The sequence below is a fragment of the Pholcus phalangioides genome, unplaced genomic scaffold (assembly GCF_987345545.1).
Source record: "Pholcus phalangioides strain wild (caught in Gottingen) unplaced genomic scaffold, Ppha-v1.0 ptg000016l_1, whole genome shotgun sequence".
In the NCBI taxonomy this organism is placed as follows: domain Eukaryota; kingdom Metazoa; phylum Arthropoda; class Arachnida; order Araneae; family Pholcidae; genus Pholcus; species Pholcus phalangioides.
In genome coordinates, this window is record NW_028301609.1 from 13271708 (window position 1) to 13296109 (window position 24402).

At 38.6% G+C, this 24402-nt stretch overlaps 1 protein-coding gene across 1 annotated transcript in view; it reads left to right on the plus strand.

The window, feature by feature from the left end:
• Nucleotides 1-23477, plus strand: part of LOC149075090 (uncharacterized) — a 61262-nt gene extending 37785 nt beyond the window's left edge. Inside the window, exons 3-8 of the mRNA XM_089245655.1 lie at nt 1029-1188; nt 2292-2548; nt 11622-11694; nt 13596-13756; nt 18400-18448; nt 22758-23477. Coding sequence (XP_089101781.1) covers nt 1029-1188; nt 2292-2548; nt 11622-11694; nt 13596-13756; nt 18400-18448; nt 22758-22801 — 744 coding nt within the window. The 3' untranslated portion in view covers nt 22802-23477. The remainder of the gene's footprint in view (nt 1-1028; nt 1189-2291; nt 2549-11621; nt 11695-13595; nt 13757-18399; nt 18449-22757) is intronic.
• Nucleotides 23478-24402: the final 925 nt, after the last annotated feature.

Consider the following 24402-nt stretch of genomic DNA (forward strand, 5'->3'; position numbering starts at 1 on the left):
CTTGAATGAACCCATGTCACTAAAGTGACTCGCGACGTATTTACAGATAATTTGAGTGGACCGCGACACGATTTCAAATCAATAAAGTGGCCCTCATTCTCACAAAGATTGAGTACCCTTTATTTATACAGTCGAATCCCATTTTAACGAATGCCGTTTATAGCGGGAAATCTCGCGTTATCTCGTTTAAATTACCTCAACAAAAACCTGGAATTCCTTTATAACGGCTGCACCAAGTGTGTTCAACCTTTAGGAGGATACGGGCCACTTCATTGATTTGAAAACTTGTCGCGGGTCACTTAGGGATTTGTAAATGTGCCGCGGACCGTTTTAAGTGCTCACGAACTATGCCACGGGTCACTGAGGTTATCATTAAATGGGCCGTCACGTCACTTCAGTGATCTAAATATGCCGTATGTCATTTGAATGATTTGCGAATGTGCCTCGGGTAACTTAGATGATCTATGAATGTGCCGCGGGACACGAACGATGTGGAACTGTACCAAGGACCATTTAACTGATCTTTAGGTGTGTCGTGGATTACAAGTGATCTGAAAATGTGTCGCAGGCTGCTCAAGTGCTCGAGAACTGTGCCGTGTGTCACTCAAGTAATCTCCAAGTGTCACACTCAGCTCACTGAGTGGGCCACTTAGACACACTAAATGCTTCCCAGATCACTTAATTGACTTGCTGCGCATTTACAGATTAAGTGACCCGCGGTATATTTACAATTCGACTTAAGCAGCATGCAGGACATTTCCAGGTTACTTAAGTGGCCCGCGACACATTTTCAAACCAATGAAGTGGCTCGCATTTTACCAAAAAGGTTTGAGCATCCCCTTTGTAAACGCTCAATTAATGACCAGCACTCTCCCCCAATGCTGGAGGGGGGGGGGAAAGGGGGCCATGATGCTCTTAAGACGGCCCTGCTCTCCCCCCCCCTCCCCCGGCATTAGAATTGCAGTATAGTCATACTTACCCCATTATAGAAAATATTTGTACTAGCATTATTGTTTTTCTCTTTGTAGGCGTGGGACAAAATGAAGGGCCGTAATGTAGGTGGCGATAAGTACGAAGAGAAGGCCAAAGGCCGCTTCCGTGCAGCTCTTACCAAGCTCAAGGATTTGGTACAAGAATTGCCAGTGCCTCCTGGAGAGAAAGGAATCAAAATCTTCAAGATCAATTTGGGTAAGTGTGATTACTATACACAATACACTGGTTTCCAAAAGTTGAGCACGCTACTGTTTATACAGTAAAACCTCTTTTGCGGACACAGGTGGTACAAAAAATCTGCCTGTAAAAAGGGGGGGGGGTTGTTATACTCAGGGGAAGTATTATTTGGCCCCAAAAAAAAGGGGTGATCGCATTCGAGAGGGAGGGGGTGTCTGTTAAGAGAGGTTTTATTGCTGTACTATAGCAGAGGTCTTTGACCTTTTCGAGTCACGAGCACTACCTATACCCATCGTCAAAAGAGGAGCACCCCAAAAGGTTTGAGCACCCTCGTTGTAAACGCTCAATCAGACCAGCTCAATGACCAGCACTCTCTGGCTCTCTCTCATAATAATGCTATCTGGTTAAGAATCTCGCGAATTTGTGGGCAGAGACATTTCTAATCAGATGGGGGGGGGGGGGGAAGAGACAGAAAAATCAATTTACCCTAGTTTGACATACGTATGCCTGAAATCAGGATAATTTTAATTCTTGAATGCATTATAGAGGCTGTTTTATTGGGGCACTGAACAAATGCTCGCGAGCACCAAATCAGACACGTGCATCGAGCTCTGTTGGTGCTTCAGGGAGTACCGTGCTGCTCGCGAGCAACCGATTGAAGATGCCTGTACGATGATGCATTACGATGGTTTACGGAAATTTCGCCCCCCCCCCTACCCCGGCCCATTTCATTTTCCCTGATCATGTGAGTGGGTTAGTGACCAGATCAGAGTGGATTTCGTGACAGTATGAGTGGCCAATTGAAGGTGTGGATGACCGGATGACGGTATGCGACCGTATTGAAAGACCAAGTGAGTGCAGTCACTAACTTCATTACGAAAAAAAGAGGCCTACGGGGTTCCGCCATAAAAATTATACACAAAAAGGGCTCCAGTCAAATTATGTACTGAAAAAGGCTCCGCGAGTCAAAAAAGATCAAGAACCCCCTCTGGTATAGGCCATCTCATGCTTAACTTTTGGAAGCCGGTATATTACTGGTCTATCTATACGTGAGGGTTTTTCCCTTTCTGTGCCGTGTCTTGTTTGATGGCACCTTCCCATTTATTTTTTGTGCTTTGCAGATAAACTGAAGGACAATAGTACTAGGAGTAGGACGATATCGTCTAGCAGCGACCAGATATTGTTTAGTCCTCGGCTTCCCGAACCGGGAAGCCCATCGATGTACTCGGACCCGAACGGGTTTTCTCCGCGAAGTTCTAATTCTTTGGACTTGGATAATGAACAGATCGCAATAGAATCATTCTTGATGAACCAGTTCCAGCCGCTACAGGATGTGGACTTGAATTCCGGTGCCGACGACGCTGAACCGGATGTTCAGGTGAGTGGTGTCGATAGACTTCTCACCTAGGCAGGTGATTATTTACAGACGGCATATTATTACGGCATATTTGCAGTCCACTTGATTGACCCGCGGCACATTTCCAGATCACTTGAGTGGCTGCCGACACATTTTCAAATCAATAAAGTGGCCCGCACTTTCCTAAAGGTTGATCAGTTCATCCCCCTTGAACTAGATTACAGTATCTATAGCCCCGTTCACATGTGCAATAAAACATCGCGGGAAGTTCCCGGCAACGGGGATTTTCGCTACAAACCATTCATTCACATGACGTTTAGTTTATGCCGGTAATCCCCCCCTCTTCTTTCCGGAAGTCGTCACTGGTTACGTAAGTTGAACGGAAGTAATTGATTCAAGATGGCTGACGGTGTAGCTTATAGTAGTTTTCGCGGCGCAAAGGATTATGGGAGAGAAGGTCGGTGTGGACCACCAATCCACCCCCAAGAAAGATGGGCTTTTTTTGATGAGCTTCTCTCCCAACTTTTTCTTCCCTACGAGGGGGAAAAAAGTTGTCATGTCGGTAATCATCACCAAAGCGACCCCTAGTCTTGCACATGTGAACGGGGCTTATAGGCGGCTTTGGTTTTACCCGCATTTATCCCGTTTTTTTTCCTCCCCAACTTCCCTAAAATTTTGGAATTCAAATATCTCAGCCAATATTACATTTAGAAACCTGGAAACTTCTTTTGTAAAATAATAGACATGGGAATAGCACGAAACGATGAGAACCTGCCCTATCTTTTCTTTCTTTCAAATCGATCACAACTCGGGTCTATCGCCATGGGCAATTTCTATCTAGTGAGTTGTGCCAGGAGTAAGTATGTGTACCAACAGTTTGAGTGCGTGCGTATCTAGTGTTGTCTGATTTTTCAGTGCTGCCCTCTGTATTTCAGAAGTGAAGTGTAATGATTGAATATTTGTACTGTTTGTAAGCCTGTTGCTCTCTGTGGCGAGACTTTTTAACGGAGAGATCGGCTCGCATTCGTGCCTCGAAGTTGGGACCACAGAAAACCAACTTCAACAGACCACCACTGTGGGGATGGTGGGGCTCGGCCAAGCATGGATCTGACATGGCACAGGACAATGTTCAAGCAGATGGCGACGGAATCGCGGTCTGGTGAGTATTTTCCTGATACTCTCGGTCCCTTATTTTCGCCGCTGTTGTGTGTGGTCTAGTGGTCATAGGGACGGACGCGCGTCGCGGGAACCCTGGTTCGAACCCCAACGTCAACACGGTGGTCGGCTGAAGTTGGATTTCTGTAGTTCCCAACTTCGAGTTGCAAATGCAAGCCTAGATCTCCCCGTTAAAAAATCTCGCAACAGGACTACAAACAGTACAAGTATTCAGCCATTACTCTTCAATCACTTCACTTCTAAAATATAGATGGCAGAACTGAAAAATCCTACACAACACTAAATACGCACTCAGACTTTTAGGCGCACACACTTACACTTCCGGCACAACTTACTAGGTAGTAAATTGCCCATAGATGGCGATAGACCTGAGTTGTGATTGGTTTGAAAGCAAAAAGAAAAGTCCCTTATTTTCATTAGAAACATCCATCAGTGCCAGCCAGCCCTTACCTCCACATCGTTGCTGACCACGTGCACCCGTTTATGGCCCATAATGTTTCCTGATCTTGGCTGTTTCCATCAGGACAGTAAACCCTTTCATCACGAGGGTTGAAATGATCTCAGATTGGTTTGAGGAACATGATTCAGAGTTTCAATTTCTTCAATGCCGCCCCCCCCCCTGACCCGATCTCATCCTAATTGAGCATTTGTTGGACGAGGTTGAAAAAGGTCTGTTAAAAAACTACGAAACACCACCTTCTAATCTGAGGGAATTAAGAGCCGCCATTTCGTTAGTATTCGTCTTCAACGGTTTCAACAACTGGTAGAGTCCATGCCTTGAAGAATATCTGCTGTCATCTCAAAGCTAGAGGAGGTCCCACACGATATTAGTGGTGAGAAGCAGGGTGTTCCTAATTTTTTTGGCCACTGAGTGTAATGTCCTAGGAAAACAGGTGATATGATCACCACGTGCAATCTTCCCTTTTATTTGCATGACGTGTTTTTTTTCCTCCCGACAGCGAAATATCATGAGCGGAGATACGGGGGTGGGCATTGCCCCCAGCATCAAACGTGAAGTCGACTGATCTAATGCATAAATGTATAGATGAATTGACATAATCATCATCATCATCGTGCCCCCCCCCCCAGCAATAATGACTGTGCCCCCCCAGACTTCCAAGTCTATCTCCACCTATGCGAAATATTGTCACGTGACAAACTGCAGGTCTTTTTAAGTCTTTGAATTTGCACCTATATATATATATATGATAATGATAATAAATTGATTGGTTTATTGCTTTATCAACATTTTCGGTGGCCATGTCTTGCAAAACACCAATGTTATTGGACGCTATTGGAAGAATGAAGAAAACAAGTGAGTTGAGGCCTGCGGGCCGTGCCCGGGTGGGCCCATGAATTAACTATGGCGGCACTGACTATAGGCAATTCCAAACATGATTTGGAAAATATCGATTATTGTTGTAGTGAAGTTTCACTGTACATTAGATCGCTGTCCAGTCGTCTCCGTTATTGACGCGGGGAGGGAAGGGTGTATTGAAGGGGCTTGAGGTAAGGTTCTTATGAACAAGCCCCCTCCCCTTCCCCACAAACCAGGAGTGTGGGGGGGGGGGATTTATCTAATTTCGAATATCGTGCCGATCTCGGCAAAACCAGAAGAAAAAGGTGATTTCAGTTTCCCACCAGTGCCGCAACTAGGGGTAGGGGGAACCAAGCGGGTCTTGTGCTCGGGCGCTGGACAGAAGGAAGCGCAGAATGCACCCTTTAACTGTTTCTTCTATATTTCATGTGGACGCCAAAATGCGTTCTTGCCCCGGTTGAAAAAAAGTATCGAGTTGTGGCCCCCTGATCGTCACTAGATGAACATGGTAGAAGATAATCGCGACTTGGATTAAGCACGCGGTGTCTTTTGTGACTTAATCTCCCGGAAATAATTTGGCTCTTGTTCTTTCTATTAGAGTTGCGAATTAGCGCACCCACCCCCTTCCCCTTCTTTCCTCTCCAGAACTGGTGCTAGTACTTGGACATTATCTGGAAGAGACCTTCAGGTCTTCCGTCAACAGGAAACAAAATGTTACACAAAAACGAACTTGTATTACAACAAATTATTCTATAACAAGAACCGAATAGTCAGTATTTGCTGCTCGTTTGGTGGATGTGAAGGGGGGGGGGGGGCAATTACTTTCACAAGAACGTGGCGGTATAAATCGCTCTCTGTCTTCTCCCCCCCCCCGGAAAAAAAAACCTGTAGGATGTGTGTCAGAAGTGATGTAATGTTTGTTTGTAGTCCACAGCGCTGGCCTAAGTTTAGTCGAAATTCTCGGGAAATGATTCCGGGTGAGAGGAACATAAACAAGTGCTGAAGGCACAGGGTTTGTTTGTGGTCAGCAGTGCTCATGTGTGTGCGTGTGTGTGGTGGATGTTTTACATCCAAGCATGTCATGCTGTGCTCTTGGTCAAGGATTTGATTGCTAGAACTATATATAGGGTAAGTCTTCTTTTTCCCCCCAAAATATTTTGCTAGGTCAATGATAGTGTCAGCTCAACAGTGGCTGGGAGCCCCCAGCTCAATCCGGGGGGGGGGGGAGCGATGGGGCTCGACCACCCCTCCCAAGAGCCAAAAAATGAGGGAAAAATTAATCTAGCGCGTAAAATATTCGCAGCTGATGGTGTCAGCTATTTGCAGCTGAAGGTGTCTCTGCCTTCGTTTCATTCGCAGCTGAAAGTGTCTGCTCGATTTCTCATTCGTAGCTGAATATATCTGTTTCTGCTCCATTTCCAGCTTGAGTGTTCAGCCTGGAGATGTCTGCTCCGGCTGCATTCAATGCTGAAGATATCCTCTTCATTTGTGGCTGGAGACATCGCCTTGGCTTTATTCGCCGCTGAATCTGCCTCGGCCCCCCACACGCAGATCCGGGGGCGGGGGGGGGGGCAAACGCCCCTTTCAAGAGGCTAAAATTAGGAAAAAAAAAAAATTTCGATTCAAAAAAGGACGATTCAACGAAACTGAACGATAAATAGCCCCACCTAACACATCGCCCTAGATCCGCGCCGGCCCCAGGGCCGCAACTAGAGGCGAGCAAGCGTGTCCGGTGTCCCGGGTGCCGTACCAGAAAAGAGGAAATTTCAACCTTTTTGAGGGAGCGGGCCACTTCAATGGTTTGGAAACGTGTCGCGGGCCACTTGGATTTTCTGGAAATGTGCCTCACACCATTCAGGCGATCCAAAAGTGTGCCGCGAGCCGCTTTAGTGATCTAGCAATGTGCAAAGAGCCACTTAAGTTATCTGTAAGTGTGCTACGAGTCACTCAAGTGATGGTGTGCCGTCGGTCTCTTGAGATGATCTAGATATGTGCTGTGGGCAGTTTAAGTGATCTGGAAATGCACCTTGAGTGACATGTGGAAATCTGCCAAGAGCCGCTAAAGTGTTCCATAAAAATGACGCGGGCCGCTCAAATGATCTGTAAGTGTGCCATTGGCCACACACGAGTGATCTGTAAGCATGCCAGGGCCACTGAAGTGATCTGGAAATGTGCCACCAGCAACTTATGCAATTCGCAAATGTACCATGAACCACTTAAATGATCTGGAAGTGTATTGCTAATCACTTAGATGATTTGGGAGTCGGTTATCATCAGCTGATCTGGATATATAAGGTTGGCAGCTTAAATGATTAGAAAATGTGCTGCAAGCCACTGAAGTAATCTGGAAATGTGCCACGAGCCCACTCAAATTATTGAATCATCTTTTATGGGCCACATGAGTGGTTTGGATGTTTGTTGTAAACACATTAAATGATTCCGATAGCCATGGGTAGAGCATGTGTGCTTTAATCTCTCCTTCGACATCACAATGGGGTGAAAATGTGTGCTTGCCCTGACTCTGACCAAGCATCTATTTGTGGTCAGGCCTACCCCCCCCCCCCAATAGGTTTAAACTTATATCTGTCCCATGGGCTCTGTGCAAGAAAGCCCTGCCCCTCCAATCAAGGCTGCCCTTATCAGATGCTGGGTCCGGTGCAAAAATAATTTTATTGCTCCTTAGCCATGAATTTTATGTATTTTGCGGTGTAGGGTACTGGACGTCCAAAGATTCATGCATTATCACAGAATAAATATACAGGAATACTGAAAAATATCTACTCGCCAATGAAAATTCGGAATTAATGAGGGATAAAAAATCCCAGAATCAATGGAAATTCAGAATTAATGGGAGGAAAAATTCCAGAATCTTGGTGGATATTCATAATCAATAAGTGAAAATATCCCAGAATTCAGATGGAAATTTAGAATCAATGAGAGAAAAAAATCCCAAAATCGAGATAAAAATTCAGAATTAATGATGAAAAAATCCCAAAATTGAGATAGAAATTCATAATTAATGAGAGGAAAAAAATTCCAAAATTGAGATAGAAATTCAGAATTAATGAGAGAGAAAAATCTCAAAATCGAGATAGAAATTCAGAATTAATGAGAGAAAAAAATCCCAAAATCGAGATAAAAATTCAGAATTAATGAGAGAAAAAAAAATACGAAAATCTAGATAGAAATTCAGAATTAATGATGAAAAAAATCCCAAAATTGAGATAGAAATTCAGAATTAATGAGAGAGAAAAATCCCAAAATCGAGACAGAAATTTATAATTAATGAGAGGAAAAAATCCCAAAATTGAGATATAAATTCATAATTAATGAGAGGAAAAAAATTCCAAAATTGAGATAGAAATTCATAATTAATTAGAGAGAAAAATCCCAAAATCGAGATAAAAATTCAGAATTAATGAGAGAAAAAAATCCCAAAATCGAGATAAAAATTCAGAATTAATGAGAGAAAAAAATCCCAAAATCGAGATAAAAATTCAGAATTAATGAGAGAAACAAAAATCCGAAAATCTAGATAGAAATTCAGAATTAATGATGAAAAAAATCCCAAAATTGAGATAGAAATTCAGAATTAATGAGAGAGAAAAATCCCAAAATCGAGACAGAAATTTATAATTAATGAGAGGAAAAAATCCCAAAATCGAGATAGAAATTCAGAATTAATGATGAAAAAATCCCAAAATTAAGATATAAATTCATAATTAATGAGAGGAAAAAAATTCCAAAATTGAGATAGAAATTCATAATTAATTAGAGGAAAAAATCCCAAAATCGAGATAGAAATTCAGAATTAATGAGAGAAAAAAAAATCCGAAAGTCTAGATAGAAATTCAGAATTAATGATGAAAAAAATCCCAAAATTGAGATAGAAATTCAGAATTAATGAGAGAAAAAAATCCCAAAATCGAGACAGAAATTTATAATTAATGAGAGGAAAAAAATCCCAAAATCGAGATAGAAATTCAGAATTAATGATGAAAAAATCCCAAAATTGAGATATAAATTCATAATTAATGAGAGGAAAAAAATTCCAAAATTGAGATAGAAATTCATAATTAATTAGAGGAAAAAAATCCCAAAATCGAGATAGAAATTCAGAATTAATGAGAGAGAAAAATCCCAAAATCGAGATAGAAATTCAGAATTAATGATGAAAAAATCCCAAAATTGAGATATAAATTCATCATTAATGAGAGGAAAAAAATCCCAAAATTGAGATATAAATTCATAATTAATTAGAGGAAAAAAAATCCGAAAATCTAGATAGAAATTCAGAATTAATGAGAGAGAAAAATCCCAAAATCGAGACAGAAATTTATAATTAATGAGAGGAAAAAATCCCAAAATCGAGATAGAAATTCAGAATTAATGAGAGAGAAAAATCCCAAAATCGAGATAGAAATTCAGGATTAATGAGAGAGAAAAATCCCAAAATCGAGATAGAAATTCAGAATTAATGATGAAAAAATCCCAAAATTGAGATATAAATTCATCATTAATGAGAGGAAAAAAATCCCAAAATTGAGATATAAATTCATAATTAATTAGAGGAAAAAAAATCCGAAAATCTAGATAGAAATTCAGAATTAATGAGAGAGAAAAATCCCAAAATCGAGACAGAAATTTATAATTAATGAGAGGAAAAAATCCCAAAATCGAGATAGAAATTCAGAATTAATGATGAAAAAATCCCAAAATTGAGATATAAATTCATAATTAATGAGAGAGAAAAATCCCAAAATCGAGATAGAAATTCAGAATTAATGAGAGAAAAAAATCCCAAAATCGAGATAAAAATTCAGAATTAATGAGAGAAAAAAAAATCCGAAAATCTAGATAGAAATTCAGAATTAATGATGAAAAAAATCCCAAAATTGAGATAGAAATTCAGAATTAATGAGAGAGAAAAATCCCAAAATCAAGACAGAAATTTATAATTAATGAGAGGAAAAAATCCCAAAATCGAGATAGAAATTCAGAATTAATCAATCATGATTTTGGCCTTGGCCTGTAAAACTTGGATATTTTGAGCTCTGATCGAAAAAGAATTGTCATTTTTAAAATTTTCCAACTCTCTTTGTACCAATTATCATCAGAAAATCCGCCCCCGACACACTTTCTAGCCCCATTTAAATGTGAATAAGTGATCAGAGAGATCGGTGTTGCCATGCATTAACTTTGCCTTGACCGGATAGTGTTACATGTGGATGATTTTATTTCAGATGAACGCAGCCCATGTTAGAAAAGCAGAGGAAAATTAGAAACTTTTGCTTCTCCACATGCTTTATATTATACATCTCGTTCAGGCATTGGACTGTATTGTATATGTATGACTGTCCCAAGAGGTCATCAGTTGACGTGATGGCTCACACAAGCAGGGTAGGAGCAGACAGGGCCCCCTCCTTGTCCATAGCCTCTGGGGCCCATGTTGTTCTGATCTTGTTTTTTTACACCATAAATACACTACAAGCAACCAAGGCTATTTATTTTACATACATATTTAGTATTCGATCAAATTGACCAGGGTTGCCCTCAGGGGTGTGCGACAGATGCGGCCACACAGGGTCCCCGCTTGAAGGAGTCTCGCATATGTGGTGATATATAAGAAGTTACATTATTTTTTACTACAATAGAACAAGGTAGCTATGTTTCAACTATAGAAATTAAAACGATTATTTCTTGTTTATTTGTTGTATTATTTGGAATATTTGAAACTCGAAGGAGCCCCACAGATCATTTTCTCTACGGGCTCCGCATCTGGTAATGGTGGCCTTGTAATTAACCTAATCCTGAGGGCTTAGTAGCATTTTATTTTGGGCTTGAAATCAGTTTAACTTGGACAATAATGCAGTTATTATAAAACCATAATTAAAGTAGTAGAGGGATTAAATGCAACCAATTTTTCATCTAGTTTTTGGACCCCTAATACCTCAGTTTTAGTTATTTTTTTCTTCCATAAATTATAAATGCCTTTTTATAATGCCTATTTTAGGCACTTTTAGTTGTCTTTTTGCCTGCCTATTTCGACCATTTTTAGTGCCTAAACTTCTGGGCTCTAGTAATTTATATTGCGAGGAGAGAGAAAAATAATAATTATCTGCGGTTGCTAGTAGCCTATGCAGTTTTGTCCATAAATTGTTTTTGTAACCAAGTCACTTCTGCCATTTTGCTCTGGCTCCAGTCACTCTTATGGGATACTGGAATAGTGCTATGGCCAATGATTTTTTTTTTACAAAAATTAAAAAAATTATTTTCAGCAATGTTTTTTATTACGCTATCATTATGTTCTCTAAGGAGGGGGGGGGGGGTTACTCTCCCCCATCCTACTTTTTATATAGTCCTGCTTTTTCCTACTTTTTCTAATTTTTTGAGTGGGAGCCCTGGATACTGTTTTAAGAAGTTTCAGTAAAGAAAAATGATTTGTTCCCATTTTTTTCTGTTGCACTCAAAGTGACCCCGCTTGACGTCGTTCTAGTATTAACTATAGATTATGCCAATTAGTCATTTTTCAAAATAGTGTCGTACCAGTTTCAAAATATGATTTTTTTTTTTTTTGTTTCTCTTTTTTTGAATATGTAGGATCCGCAAATCAATTATAATATGAGTTTGGCTGATGAGCAATTCATATGGAATACTTTTCCAGTCAGAATCGGTGAGTGCACTCAAAGATTTTTTTTTTTTGCTTGTCTATTCTGCAGAACACTTGAAAGTTTCTGTTACCGTTAAGTTGATGTAAAATTACTCTTTAAGCCAAGTCTATTCTTTTTAACACTTGAGCAAGTACACCCGGGAAGTACGTACTTTCTACACCTTACCGCTTTTTGAAACACTCAACACTTTTCAGAAATTGAAGTTCTATTCCATTTTTTCAATCAAAGAAATTTTCTCCCACTTTTAAACAATCTTTTTCTTATGAATGGCAGTTTTTCATCTTTGGGCTTGGGCATTGTTGCTGAACGTCCCACATGTACGAGATTCAAGATCGTCCACATGTGAGACCAGTCCCATCATTTCAGTTTTTTTTTGGGGGGGGGGCAAAGAACATTCTATATATATACACACATATATATTGAGTATATTTTACATTGTTTGTCCATTTCTATTGCATTTTTTAATTCAGGGGAGGGGCAATCACTCCACCTGAGTCCCTCAAATGATGAGCCTGTGTGGACATGCATACATATAGTACAACATTGTATAACCATGAATTCTTGGGGGAGGGGGGACCTAAGCCTTCTTGCAAAGTTTATTGGAGGGGAGGGGGGACAAGCACCGATGTCTGTGCCTAACATGGTGAGGAGAACTATCAATGTATGCACACACAATCTGCATTGCAATAATCGTATATATGACAAAAATAAATACAATTTAGAACTGAACATCTTTACAAAAATAAGAGGACAGCCAAACAATATCTTGCAGGAATGGAGAGAATGTTCGTGTCATGTAAAAAGGGGATGTATGGTCTGCATGTTAAAATTCATAGAGTTGCACAGGCATCGAAAATCATTTTGATTGTTTCACAACTTCGAAAAAAGCTTGGCCACCATTGCCCTACCCTGTGATGATCTTTTGCTGTGAGTGAGGTGGAGGAAGAAATTTTTAGGACATCTGAAAAGCTACTATATCTTGAAAATTTGTGCTTGTGTAGATGTATGGATGTATGGGTGAGAGAAAGAAGACTCCTTGTGCAGGCTTTCAGTCAATAACTCTCAGCATCATTTATAAAGCTGTAACCAATGGTCTTTTAATTCTTCTTGCCATTTCATAACCAGGCATCACATTTTCTCTGAGAGCAAACTTTTTTTGTCCCTTTAATGTTTGATAATTGTGTTGTCTTTGGCATCTTCCCATTTTCAAAAGAAGAAAATGATTTCACAGCGTAGAGTGTGAAAAACGATCTCGGTTATTATGCTACATGAGAACAATGTGAATTTCTTTCTTCAATGTTAGAAAACTTTTTCACAATGTGCCTATATATATATTTTTCCAGGTTTTGACTTTAACCATAATTTCAACAATTTTTTCCTGAAAAGTGCAAGACCCATCAAAATTATTTTCACTGGAAAATGTAGTTCCACTTGTAATTATCGCTCTAAAATTTTCATGCATCTATACAAGCACAAATTTTCAAGACAGTTTTTTTGATTGTTATTAAACTTTTTCCACCACCTTAATATCAAGAACCACATGATATTTGGTGGGAGATGTTTTACTCTTTACCACATGATTTTATTAAGATAGCGCAGAAGAATGTTTTTCCTGTTAATTCAGTCTGAATTCATTCTGTAGAGCCCCAAAGCAGAATATGCTGAAATCTGTGATGTTCATCACAGATCAATCAGTGCTACTGCAGAACGATTTGGAAGAATTTTTAGAAAAATACAGAAAACACTATTATGGGAGTTTTCACTGCATAACATTTCCAGTCAGCTGAGGGCTCATTGCAGAACAATGTAAAACATTCTGCTTTGGGGCTGTAGAGTATTTCAATGTGTCGATTCAGAAGCCGTTGTGAAACTGGAAATTTCACGTTTTTTTTACGTACTTCAGGTGGTTTAATGAATGTCAGTGCTACGGATGTTCTGAAAAACAACAGTGATTTGGCTTTTAAAGGATTGACCACTGCTCTTCCTCAAAAGAAGGTTGTTGTTAGAGCCGCTCCTAACAGTTTGAATCGTGTAAACCCTGCAGCAGCTGCTGTGGAGTCAAAGGTAATTCACAATGTGATTGGTACATTTCAGTTGTTGTGCACTGATTTGTGTGTATTCCTAGAGCAAATCATGATTTTAACTTATATTTGATGTGCTAGAAATTTGTTGCACGAGAGTAGCTTTTGATACTAACTTGTATTTCATGATTTTCGGGGGGGGGGGGGGTCATCCCGCTAGAACTTTTAATGAGAAATCGAGGAAATTTTATCATCTGTCTTTCACAGATGATCGAGTACGTATGCCTCAGCACAATTTAAACAATATCCATTATCTTTTGTTTTAACCTTTTCGAACCCGAGCATTAATTTTTGGGAATTTTCAAGATGTTTTTGCATTTCTTATACTTGAAAAATGCATTGAAACCATAAATACCAATAGCAAATCACTATTTTTTTTAAGTTCTCAATTTCATTTATTTTTTGTGAAAAAAATGATTTACTTTGTTCAATTTTTTCAGCCAAGATGATGCAGGGTATGTTCATATTCATGTACAATTTTTTCCAGAATTTTATTGCTAAATTTTACTATTGAACTCAAAAAGTTCTGAGATTGAATTATGGAAGAATCGGTTGGCTCAAGTCTGTCACTTCGGTGTGAAGCCTGATGTTCTGGCCCAGCTGTGAGGGCTCCTATCTAGGGGGATCTAAAAATAATTATTAACATGATTTTTTTTCACCCATTCTCTAGCTCAGAATTATTTTATCGTTCTTAATAATGCCAAATAACTTAATCCTCAACACAGCCATCATCACATAAATGTAAAAATCATAATTTATTGCAAAGGTGTTCCTGGTGCTCCAAGGACCAGATGCAAATACTACTACGCACTAATTAAGCATTAGTGAATGAACTAAGAAATGAACAATAAGAAACGAACTACAAACAAGAAATATGAACACTAAAAATCTTTTTATGTTACATGAAAGGTCATTGAGTCCAAATTAACTTCATGGATTAACATTTTTCTTGTTGAGAAAAGAGCTTTTATTCTTGAGGGTTTCCCCCACCCCCATTAAAGTGAATGCCTGGTGGCAACTCAGCATCCCATATATGGTTCAGGTTTCTCGATTCACTCTGTACAACCAAAGGGCCATTCAGCATCAACTAAATAAACAAATTTCTATTGACAAGATTGTGTGTGTTTCTTGTGCACTTGATGGATGCTTTTATTACGATGTGTTTCCGACTTGCACATGATGTTGCTTAATAGTTCACACATTTTTATTATTTCACAGATTTAATGCATTTTGGTTTAAAAAAAAAGAGAAAACGTGAAACTCTCTTTAATACGAAAAGTAAAGAAGTCTAAAGCTTAGCAATATTTAAATCCCCCGTTTACATGTGCAAGATTGGGGGTAGCTTTGGTAATTATTACCTGCAAGGCAACTTCTTTTCCTGATGGGGGAAAAAAGATGGGAAGGAGATCCATCAAAAGAGTCCCATCTTCGTTGCGAAATAATGGGGGGTGACTTCCATCCCCTCTGTCATAATCCTTTGTGCCGCGAAAATTGCGTTAGCTCCTTCGTCGGCCATCTTGAGCCAACCACCCATTCAACCCACATAACTAGTGACAACATCCGAAAAGAAAGGGGAATACCTGCATAAACTAAATGGCATGTAAATGGGTTATAGCGAAAATCCCTGTTACTGGGAACTCCCCCTGGGATATATTATTGCACATGTAAACAGGGCTTATATGTTGGTATAATATCTATTATTATTTTGAATCGATAATTAGGGCATAGAATTCAAGACTTTATGCAAAAAATAATTCCTCAGTTTTTTAATCAAGGAAACCCTTGTACCACATTGTAATGCATTGTAAATGCTTAGTGCAGTTTAGCTAAGTTCAGCTAAACTTAGCCTATATTTTTCTGCAATTTTTTCCACGCATAAAAATCTAGAAATAGTTCAGCTTTCTTTCTACACTTTATCTAGGGTTTAAGTCTATATTTACCCCAAAGATCTTCTATACTTATTTTACATCAGTAACATGCACACCATACCAGGTTACTTTTACTTCAGTGCCATTGAAGTTACGTAAAGAAAAACAATTTGGGTTTTTTTATTTAAATAAATGATTTTTTTAAAAAAAATCAAGTGATTTAAATTGTGATTTTAATCATGATTTAAATCAATCTGGTTCAAATCGGTGTAACCTGACTACGAGTGAAGTGTAATGATTGAATAATTGTACCATTGTGAACCTGTTGCTCTCTGTTGCGAGACTTTTTAACAGGGAGATTCTCACATTTTCACCTCGAAGTTAAGAACCACGGAAAAGCAACTTCAGCTGACCACCACTGTGGCAATGGTGAGATTCGAACCCAGGTCCCCGCAATGACTACTCAATCACCACAGCTGTGGGAAAAAAAAAACTACTTGACAGAATCGAAATGCACTCTTGCCCCTTGTAATAGAGTACAGAGGTGGCTCTTGATCCATTCGACTAATTGCATCTGCACTGGGCACTGCTCAGGAAGGTGTGATAAATCTGAGTGGGTGAAAAAAGTTTTATTGAACTGAAACAATCAGAGCAAATTATTTTTGTATGCGCTGGAGAGGCGTTAAATCCTAGATGAAAGGGTGGGAAAAAAATTTAAAATAAAGTTTTTGTTGGGAATTTTGGATAACTTGTGAAGGAAGGGTATGGGCTTCCCCCTTACAAGGGTGGGGCTGACACGGCTCCAGCATGAGTGCCCGGGAATCTCTATCCTTATTTTTCTTTTTCACGCTATAGATCAACTGCAAAAGACCTCATGAAAAATCTGGCTTGGGGCTCGCAAAAAATTCTAACTAGGGGCCTCGATGCCATGGGGAGCAGATAGACTGGAAGCTCAAAAAGTAAATCCCACATGGTTAGATTGCATGCTTGTTTCTGAGACCAGTCCTTGGCATTGTCTATTCCCTCAAGTTTTCTTCGTTGTGGAATTATGGCTCAACAAGCTTGATGCCATGTGAATTTTTACTGTGTGAAATGTTTAAAATTTTTTATGTCTAACTGCCATCCGGGTGCACCCTCGCTTAAGCCACCCCTGGGAAGAATGAATACAGATAGAACCTGTTTATTTGGTATTTCCTTTGAAGGAAGTAACTGCCGTGTGGTGCAATTATGCATTTTTACCATTGTTCATACAAAGATGTAAATGTGGATAGCAAACTTTTTTTTGTCAATGTCTCCAGTGCCTTGGCCGCAGCACTTCTTCGAAACCTGAGAATCGTTGATCCCACCCCCCTTAAGAAAATTCTATATCTGATTAAAAAAAAGTCACATGAAGCAAGATCAGGGGAATAAGATGGTTGTGTGAGTATTGGAATGTGATGTTTTGCCAGGTAATCGGATACCAGGAGGGACCTGTGAGTCCTTAAATGTCTGAATGATTCAGCGAGATGCAAGCTACCAGATCTTTAGAAAGCCAAGTCGTGGGCGCTCCATCAAAACAATGTGCCAACTTGCAGGTCCCTCCTTATGTCACATTACCTCTCTGTCAAAACATCACATTCCGATACTTCTACAATCAGCTTATTCCCATGATCTTGCCCTATGTGATTTTTTTTCCTCAGGTAAAAAATTCACTTAAGGGGCAATGATTCTCAGATTCTGAAGTCAGATGAAATCACTGGAGGATGGGGCAAAAAGAGGCTTGCTATCTGCATTTACATCTTTGTATGAACAATAGCAAAAAATGCATTTTGGTTAATAACTTCACCATATTACATGATTGAATTAAAATACTTTATTACTTATTTAATACTATTATCTATTTACAATGCAGGCGGGAATGAATGCATCTGAACAACAAGTTTCAACTTTCTCTGGTTAAATGATATATATATATATATATATATATATATGAATAAGTATACATTCACGACATTCAGCGTCAATCGTGGATGGCTAACACCATCTGATGGTTGTTCAGTTAATATGTAATAATATCGCTACAGCACTACATGCAGGGTCTGAAAGGGTTATTGTAAAAACAGACCATTAATATACCTCATGTGAGGGAAAAGATTCAGCTCTTTGATGGCAATGCCATTCATGGTTTACAGAAATTTTTCTACATTTTGCCCCTGGCGCGTTTTATCCCCAGTGTATTTTGCCCCTGACATTTCACATATCCTGACTGTAAGAGTGACAAAGTTAATGGGTGAGTATCATATCAGTGACCAATTGAATTTGTGAGTGACTGTATGAGTAAACAACTGAGTGAATGACTATATGAGTTACCAAGTGAGTGATCGTGTGGTTCCGCACTTGGTCACTTATATGGCCCTTCGCTTGACCAATAATATGATCATTCAATCACTCATTTACTCATTTGGTCACTCACCCACTTATGCATGGCCACTCATCCAATCACTTATTTATTTACTTGGTCACTCATACAGTCATTTCAGGTGAAATATTGGGGACAAAACGGCTGGGGTAAAATCGTGAAGGCAAAATTTCTAGATCCCGCTATGTACCTTTCATCTCTGGAGTGGGTTCATCAAGTTTGGTCGAGGTTGAATTAGCTATAAATCATAAGTACTAGAAGGAAGAGAACCGCAGTTCTATAATGTCTTAATTTACCTACATTTTTTATGTATTGATATAATCAAATATTAATCCATTGGAACAAAATTTTTCATTGCAGGTCCCGAATATATTGGTTGATTTTGAAGATAAAATTACTGAAACTGATCGTGAGTAGAATTTTAAAATTGTAGAATTTTCTTTTAAAATAAAGCAGCTATATCCAGAGAATGGGATGGGTATGCAATGACGATAATAACTAAAATAGAAATCTGTATCTAGATTGCACATGAGTCGCAACATCACAATTCTCATAGTTGAATACCAATTGAGGGCACATTTTCTTTTTAAAAATCAAATTAAATGTTCAATTCCTTCTGTGTTTGAAACCACGGAAGAAAATAAAAGTACTAGATTGGTTTTCAACCTCCCTTGTCAGAAAGCACAGTTACCATACAGGGGGTGCAGAGTTGCCAACTGCTACAGATTGTCCTTAGTTTGGCCTTCTATGGATGGCCGCAATAAACTACAGAGCTACGGGAGATACTCTTAATACTACGGAAATCTGTTCGAATAAAAAGATCGGGTCTTTGAGGTTCTTGTTTTACTTATTTTTATTTTAATTGCATCAATCTTTGCCATAACAATGAATTTGTATATTTGAGAGAGTCAAGGGAAGACAAACTCTGAGCTGATCTGTTTTGTCTGCATGTGGAAGGCAATCTGTAAAGCCAGGTCTAAACTTACCACTCTACTCGATGCCCAAACGCAAAAAAACCTGCTTTCCATCAAAACTGTTTTGGCATTTTAAATGCACATTTTGGTATATTAAGTGGTTATTTTTGCATTTTGAAGTGCTTATTTTTGCATTTTGAAGTGCATATCTCACCACTTTTTAGTGCATGTAATCTAGGCTCTATTGATGGCATTTGCATTTTTGAATACTTTGACTTAATTAAGGCATTTTATCGGGTTTTAAGGCATTTTTAGGATATTTTTTTCACTTTTGAAATTTTTTTCAAATTAAAAAAAAGGTTAAATTTTTTTAAAACAAAATTAAAAAAAGGATCCTTTCATCACTCAACTTCTATTTTCCTTTGTATAAGATTATTCCTTTGCTTAGAGGGCAAACAAAATTTGGAATCAATTCCATCTAAATTTATTATGTAGCAAAAATTCCTAGAACTGGCCACATTTAACCAAACAATAAATGAAACTGAATTCAAGAAATTACAATCCTATATGGGATGTTGGGAGAGAGGAATTTTCCCTATATAAAAGTGTGAACATGGTATGGTACTTGCATGTATTACACGGGGAATTCTGGGATCTGCAAATATTTTTTCACTTTGAATGATTTTGATCCTTAAGAATGCTGCATGCACAAGCTATAACTAGGCTAAAGCAACCGGCTGTAATGGGGGGTGGAGGCTCAAAATTTTTTCACTTATTTTGCATAATAACAACCCTTTCAAAAAAGGCAGCAAAGCAAAGTCTGCCCCTGGCATAGGCGGAGATAGACTTGGAAGTCTGGGGGGGGGGGGACACAATGATGATGATGTCAATTCATATATGCACATACATTAGATCTGCCCACTCCACTTTTGATTTTTGATGCTGCACCCCCCCCCCCCGTATCTCCACTCGTGGCCCTCCCGAAAATGCACACTACAGCCCTGCGCATGCAGTAAGATTTCATAAGCTTTATTTTGCCCTGGGAATATTAAAGAACATGTTGCACATTAGATAAATTTTCAGCATATTCTGGTTTCCACCATTCAGTCCTTGCAGAGAAGTATGGAGTTTATTGATGCTATCGATAAAGTCAGTGTGCTGAAAGTCAGAATGCTGCAGCTGCGGCGGGAGGTTACTCTCCGCTGAGGGAGCCCCCAGAGGCTTCGGCGGGTGGCCAACGGCTGACTCAGAACTGGCACGGACCGAGGGAATCCAACTGTCTAATTAAAACAAAACATTCCGATGGCCGGTGAAAGGTGTTGACACGATGTGATTTCTGACCAGTGCTCTAAATGCCAAAGTGAAGAAATTCATCCAAGCGCGGGTAAATGGCGGGAGTAACTATGACTCTCTTAAGTGTGCTAAAACTGGGATAGGCCAATTCACCATCATGAAATTTGGAAAAATAATGGCGAAATAAACTTATTGCAAAAAATTTTTACATCTATACGGCAACGTCTGAAAGTTTAGAAATTGATGAGAAATTAACGCTGATATTATAGATCAGTTTCCCCCTCCCAAATATCCCCAAAAGCGTATGTATTGATGTGGAAAGAAGTTTATCTTGTCTTTTTAGAAATTTCTATCTGGTCATGTAGATTTCCTAACCCACTCCGAAATTATGATTCATTTATTTGAAAAATTCTATTGGGGAATTTTTGATAAATCTAATGTTGAGAATGAATGTAATTTTCAATAGATACTATAAGAATTTTTTTTTTCTTTTACCTCCAGTCGATACAATGACTAGTTCAGTTTCTAAAGAAATTTGTTTTGTTATTTTAATAGCATTTTTATATATTTTTGGGGAATTCGTCTTTTAGCCTTTACGGCATTTTTTTTTCTTTGAGTTTTTGGGTAATTTTTTATGGTAATTTTTTCAGGTTTTTTTTTGGCCAAAAACATTAGGACCTTGGTTATTAAAATAAAAAAAAATTAACTTTTTATACAGGCACCCTTTACTCGGAAACTCCATTATAAAGTTTCTTCTACGCACAATATTCGCTGAGATATTTGATTCAAGAAAAATTGCTGAAAAGTTGGGAAAGAACAGTACGTATAAACTAACGGACAAGCTCATTATGCTGTTCTTTCCTCTGCTTTCGGAATTTAAATATCTCTGAGAATATTGCACTTACAAGGAAAGGGACCAAAATTGGCAGCTGAATCAATTATTAAAGTCACAAAAAATTATTAAAATTAACGGTTAGGTACTTATCATTTCTCACATCTTGGTGATCAGGCCGCAATTAGATGCTTGGTCAGCTGGGGCAAGCACTCATCTTGGCTCCCATTCATAATGTTGAAGGAGACGTTAAAGAGTGAAATTTGTGCCCATCTAGTCCAGCGCCCGGGCACCAGACCCGCCTGCACCCTAGTAGTTGCAGCCCTGTTGGTGATATCTATAAAAAAAAATTTCCCACTTTCCTCCAGGTATTTTTTCTTTCTAGAAACTAGTTATTTTTCTCTGTCTCTGCTTGCAGCATTCTTATGGATCAAATCTCATCGTGATTTTAATCGCTGGCAAAACCAGCAGTGAAGAAGCCTCATAGTGTTGCAAGTGTGAACATTAAAACACAAATTTGCAGATTTCAAAATTCCCCCTTTAATACATGCAAGTACTCTATACAATGTTCCCGTTTTATATAATTAAAATTTCTCTCTCTCTCCCTCTCTCTCAACGTACCATGTAAGGTTTCATTCATTTTTTGGTTAAGTGTGGCCAGTTTTTGGAAGTTTTAATGAATAATACATAAATTTACCTGGAATTGATTCTATTTTAAACTTTGTTCGTCACCTATGATGGAAGATACAAGGGTAAAGTGATGAATGTGAATGCATTTTTTTTAAAATTTAAAAATGTTTTCAGCCTACTTTTTATTTTGAAAACATTCCCAAAGTTGAAAAAATATTGCAGAAATGCCCTAAAACCTGAAAAAAAAAACACCTTTAACTTTTTAATTCCCAGAAAGAACTTTTCTTTCTTTCAAATGGCGCGCAACTCTGGTCTATCGCCACGGGCAATTTACTACCTATTGAGTTTTGCCGGAAGTGTAAGAGTGTACCTAACAGTCTGAAAGCATATAGAGTGTTGTGTGAATTAAAAGTGCTGCCATCTATATTACAAATTGTGAATGAAGTGCAATTTTTGAATATTTGTTCCACTTGTAGGCCTGTTGCTCTCTGTAGCAGATTTTCTAACAGGGAGATCGACTTGCATTCATGCCTGGAAGTTGGAAACCACAGATAGATGACCTGGGAGGTTCGTGAAAATCCAGAGATTTTATTGTTCAAAGTGGAATCGTGCAAATGTTGACCACTTTCCTCCTTTCCCCATAAGTTTCTATTCATGCTATCCTTTGCATTGACGTTCATCCTTTCATTTCTAGATTTTTGAGAGATGATTTGCGTCTACTGAAAACATCCCCTCTCAAGAGTATTATCTCTTTGTAAAATGCATTGAGTACTCTTATCTTTCTGTAAATACTCCAGCATTTAAAATCCCATTGATAAGGCCTTCCAGTTGTCTCTTTGGTTCCCGCCTCTGACAAGAGCTTTCTTCTCACCCCATTGTTGACAAAAGTCTCCAATGGGCTGTCTACGGGCATTTGCCTGTATGCCCGTCTTGAGCAGTAAAGAGTAAAAAATATTGAAAAATGCAAATGTCATCAACATCCGAATCCTGATAATCAGAATGCATCTTTAATTTCTATACATGAAATTTGATATTGTATTATCTTTCAGGTTGGTTTCAAAACGGTGGAAACCTCATCTCATCTCTGAAGTGATTGGAGGAGTGAACTGTTTTTTGTTATATATACATATATTGTTTTTTTTAATTTGTGCTTTAATTTTTAATTATGAACTTTAGCTTTTTTTTGGTTTTCTCATTTAGCCAAGTAGAACAATTTTAGTTCTGTTGTGTTTCCATCTGCGTAGATGCTTTAAAAAAAATTGTTAGCTTTATTGTGTTATCGATGCGGTTATTTTATATTTGTTAATTTTGTGTTTGTAAAAAATGTGCATGTTTTTTTCCCATCGTATTCACATCATTTGTTGAACTTCGAAACGCAGTTTGTGAAATTGTACACTTGATTTTGTGAACGCTACAAAGTGATTTTGTTCCATTATGGCCGAAATGGATTGAATTGCTTCGGTATTCAGATTTGTGAGGCATTGATGAATGCACTATTTTTTTTATAATTATTGAGATGGACTAATGTGACTTTTTTCATCGTGAAAATTGTTTGGTCATTGAAGTGACGATAAGCTGTGGTTCAAACAATAGGAACCATACGCTGCATCAAACTTTCAATTTTTTAAGCATCGATATTTAATGTGATTTAATAAGAGGCTTCTAGAAAAAAAAAGTAGATGGAAGTTGGATAGTAAATGGTGCTTAATCCAAATCTACATTTTCAATCGAGTTGTGAATGGACGACTTGATTGAATAACCAAACACTGCAGTCTTAACCCCTGTTGGTTTCAGCGATTATACTGTTGTGTTGGAAGTGTGCTATTGTGGTTTTGAGAGTTGGAAATGAGCTCTTATAAAGTACCTAATGTGCATACTTCCTCCAACATTTCTACCACATAATCACAAGACGGATGTCACTATTTTTATTGCTGGCAAAACCAGCAGGGAAGAAGCCTCATGGTGTTGCAAGTGTGAAACGAGTTCTCAAAATATATACGTGCTGCAATCACATCCCATTCAAGATAAATATTGCAGTCTTAACGCCTGGTGTAATTGGCAGTTAAGATCCAGTATATTTGAAACAGTCTCGTGGTCTTGCAATTTTAAAACTTGCCCCTTAAAGTACATACATACCGGCAACAGTTGTAGAAATCTCATGTTGTTGCAAATGATAAAAAAAAATTTCAATTTATTTGAATATGGGGGGGGGGGGGCTGGTGCTGCCACACCTTTTGCACATTTCCGAAAGGTAGCTGTACTATGAGATTCAGAGAAGAGTCTCATGTACAAATGTGAAATGAGTCTGCATAGTACTCGCATCATGATGTATTCAAGGCAAATGTTGCAGTGTTAATGCACGCCTAGTTAATTCTGCAGTTGAGGCCAAGTATACTTGAAGCAGTCTCGTAAGATTGCAAATAATTTATTAATTTCTCTCACCTCGAATGCTGGGCCCATTGTGACCGCACCTGTCACACTCCCCAAAGGGAAGAAGGCTGAACCGAGGGCCAAGGAAAGTGCTGTGCTATTGCAAATGTGAAATGAGTACTGAAAGCACATGCCTCCTGCAAACATGTTTTATTCAAGGCAAATGTTACAGTGTTAACGCCTAGTTAATTCTGCAGTTGAGGCCAAGTATACTTGAAGCAGTCTCGTAAGATTGCAAATAATTTATTAATTTCTCTCACCTCG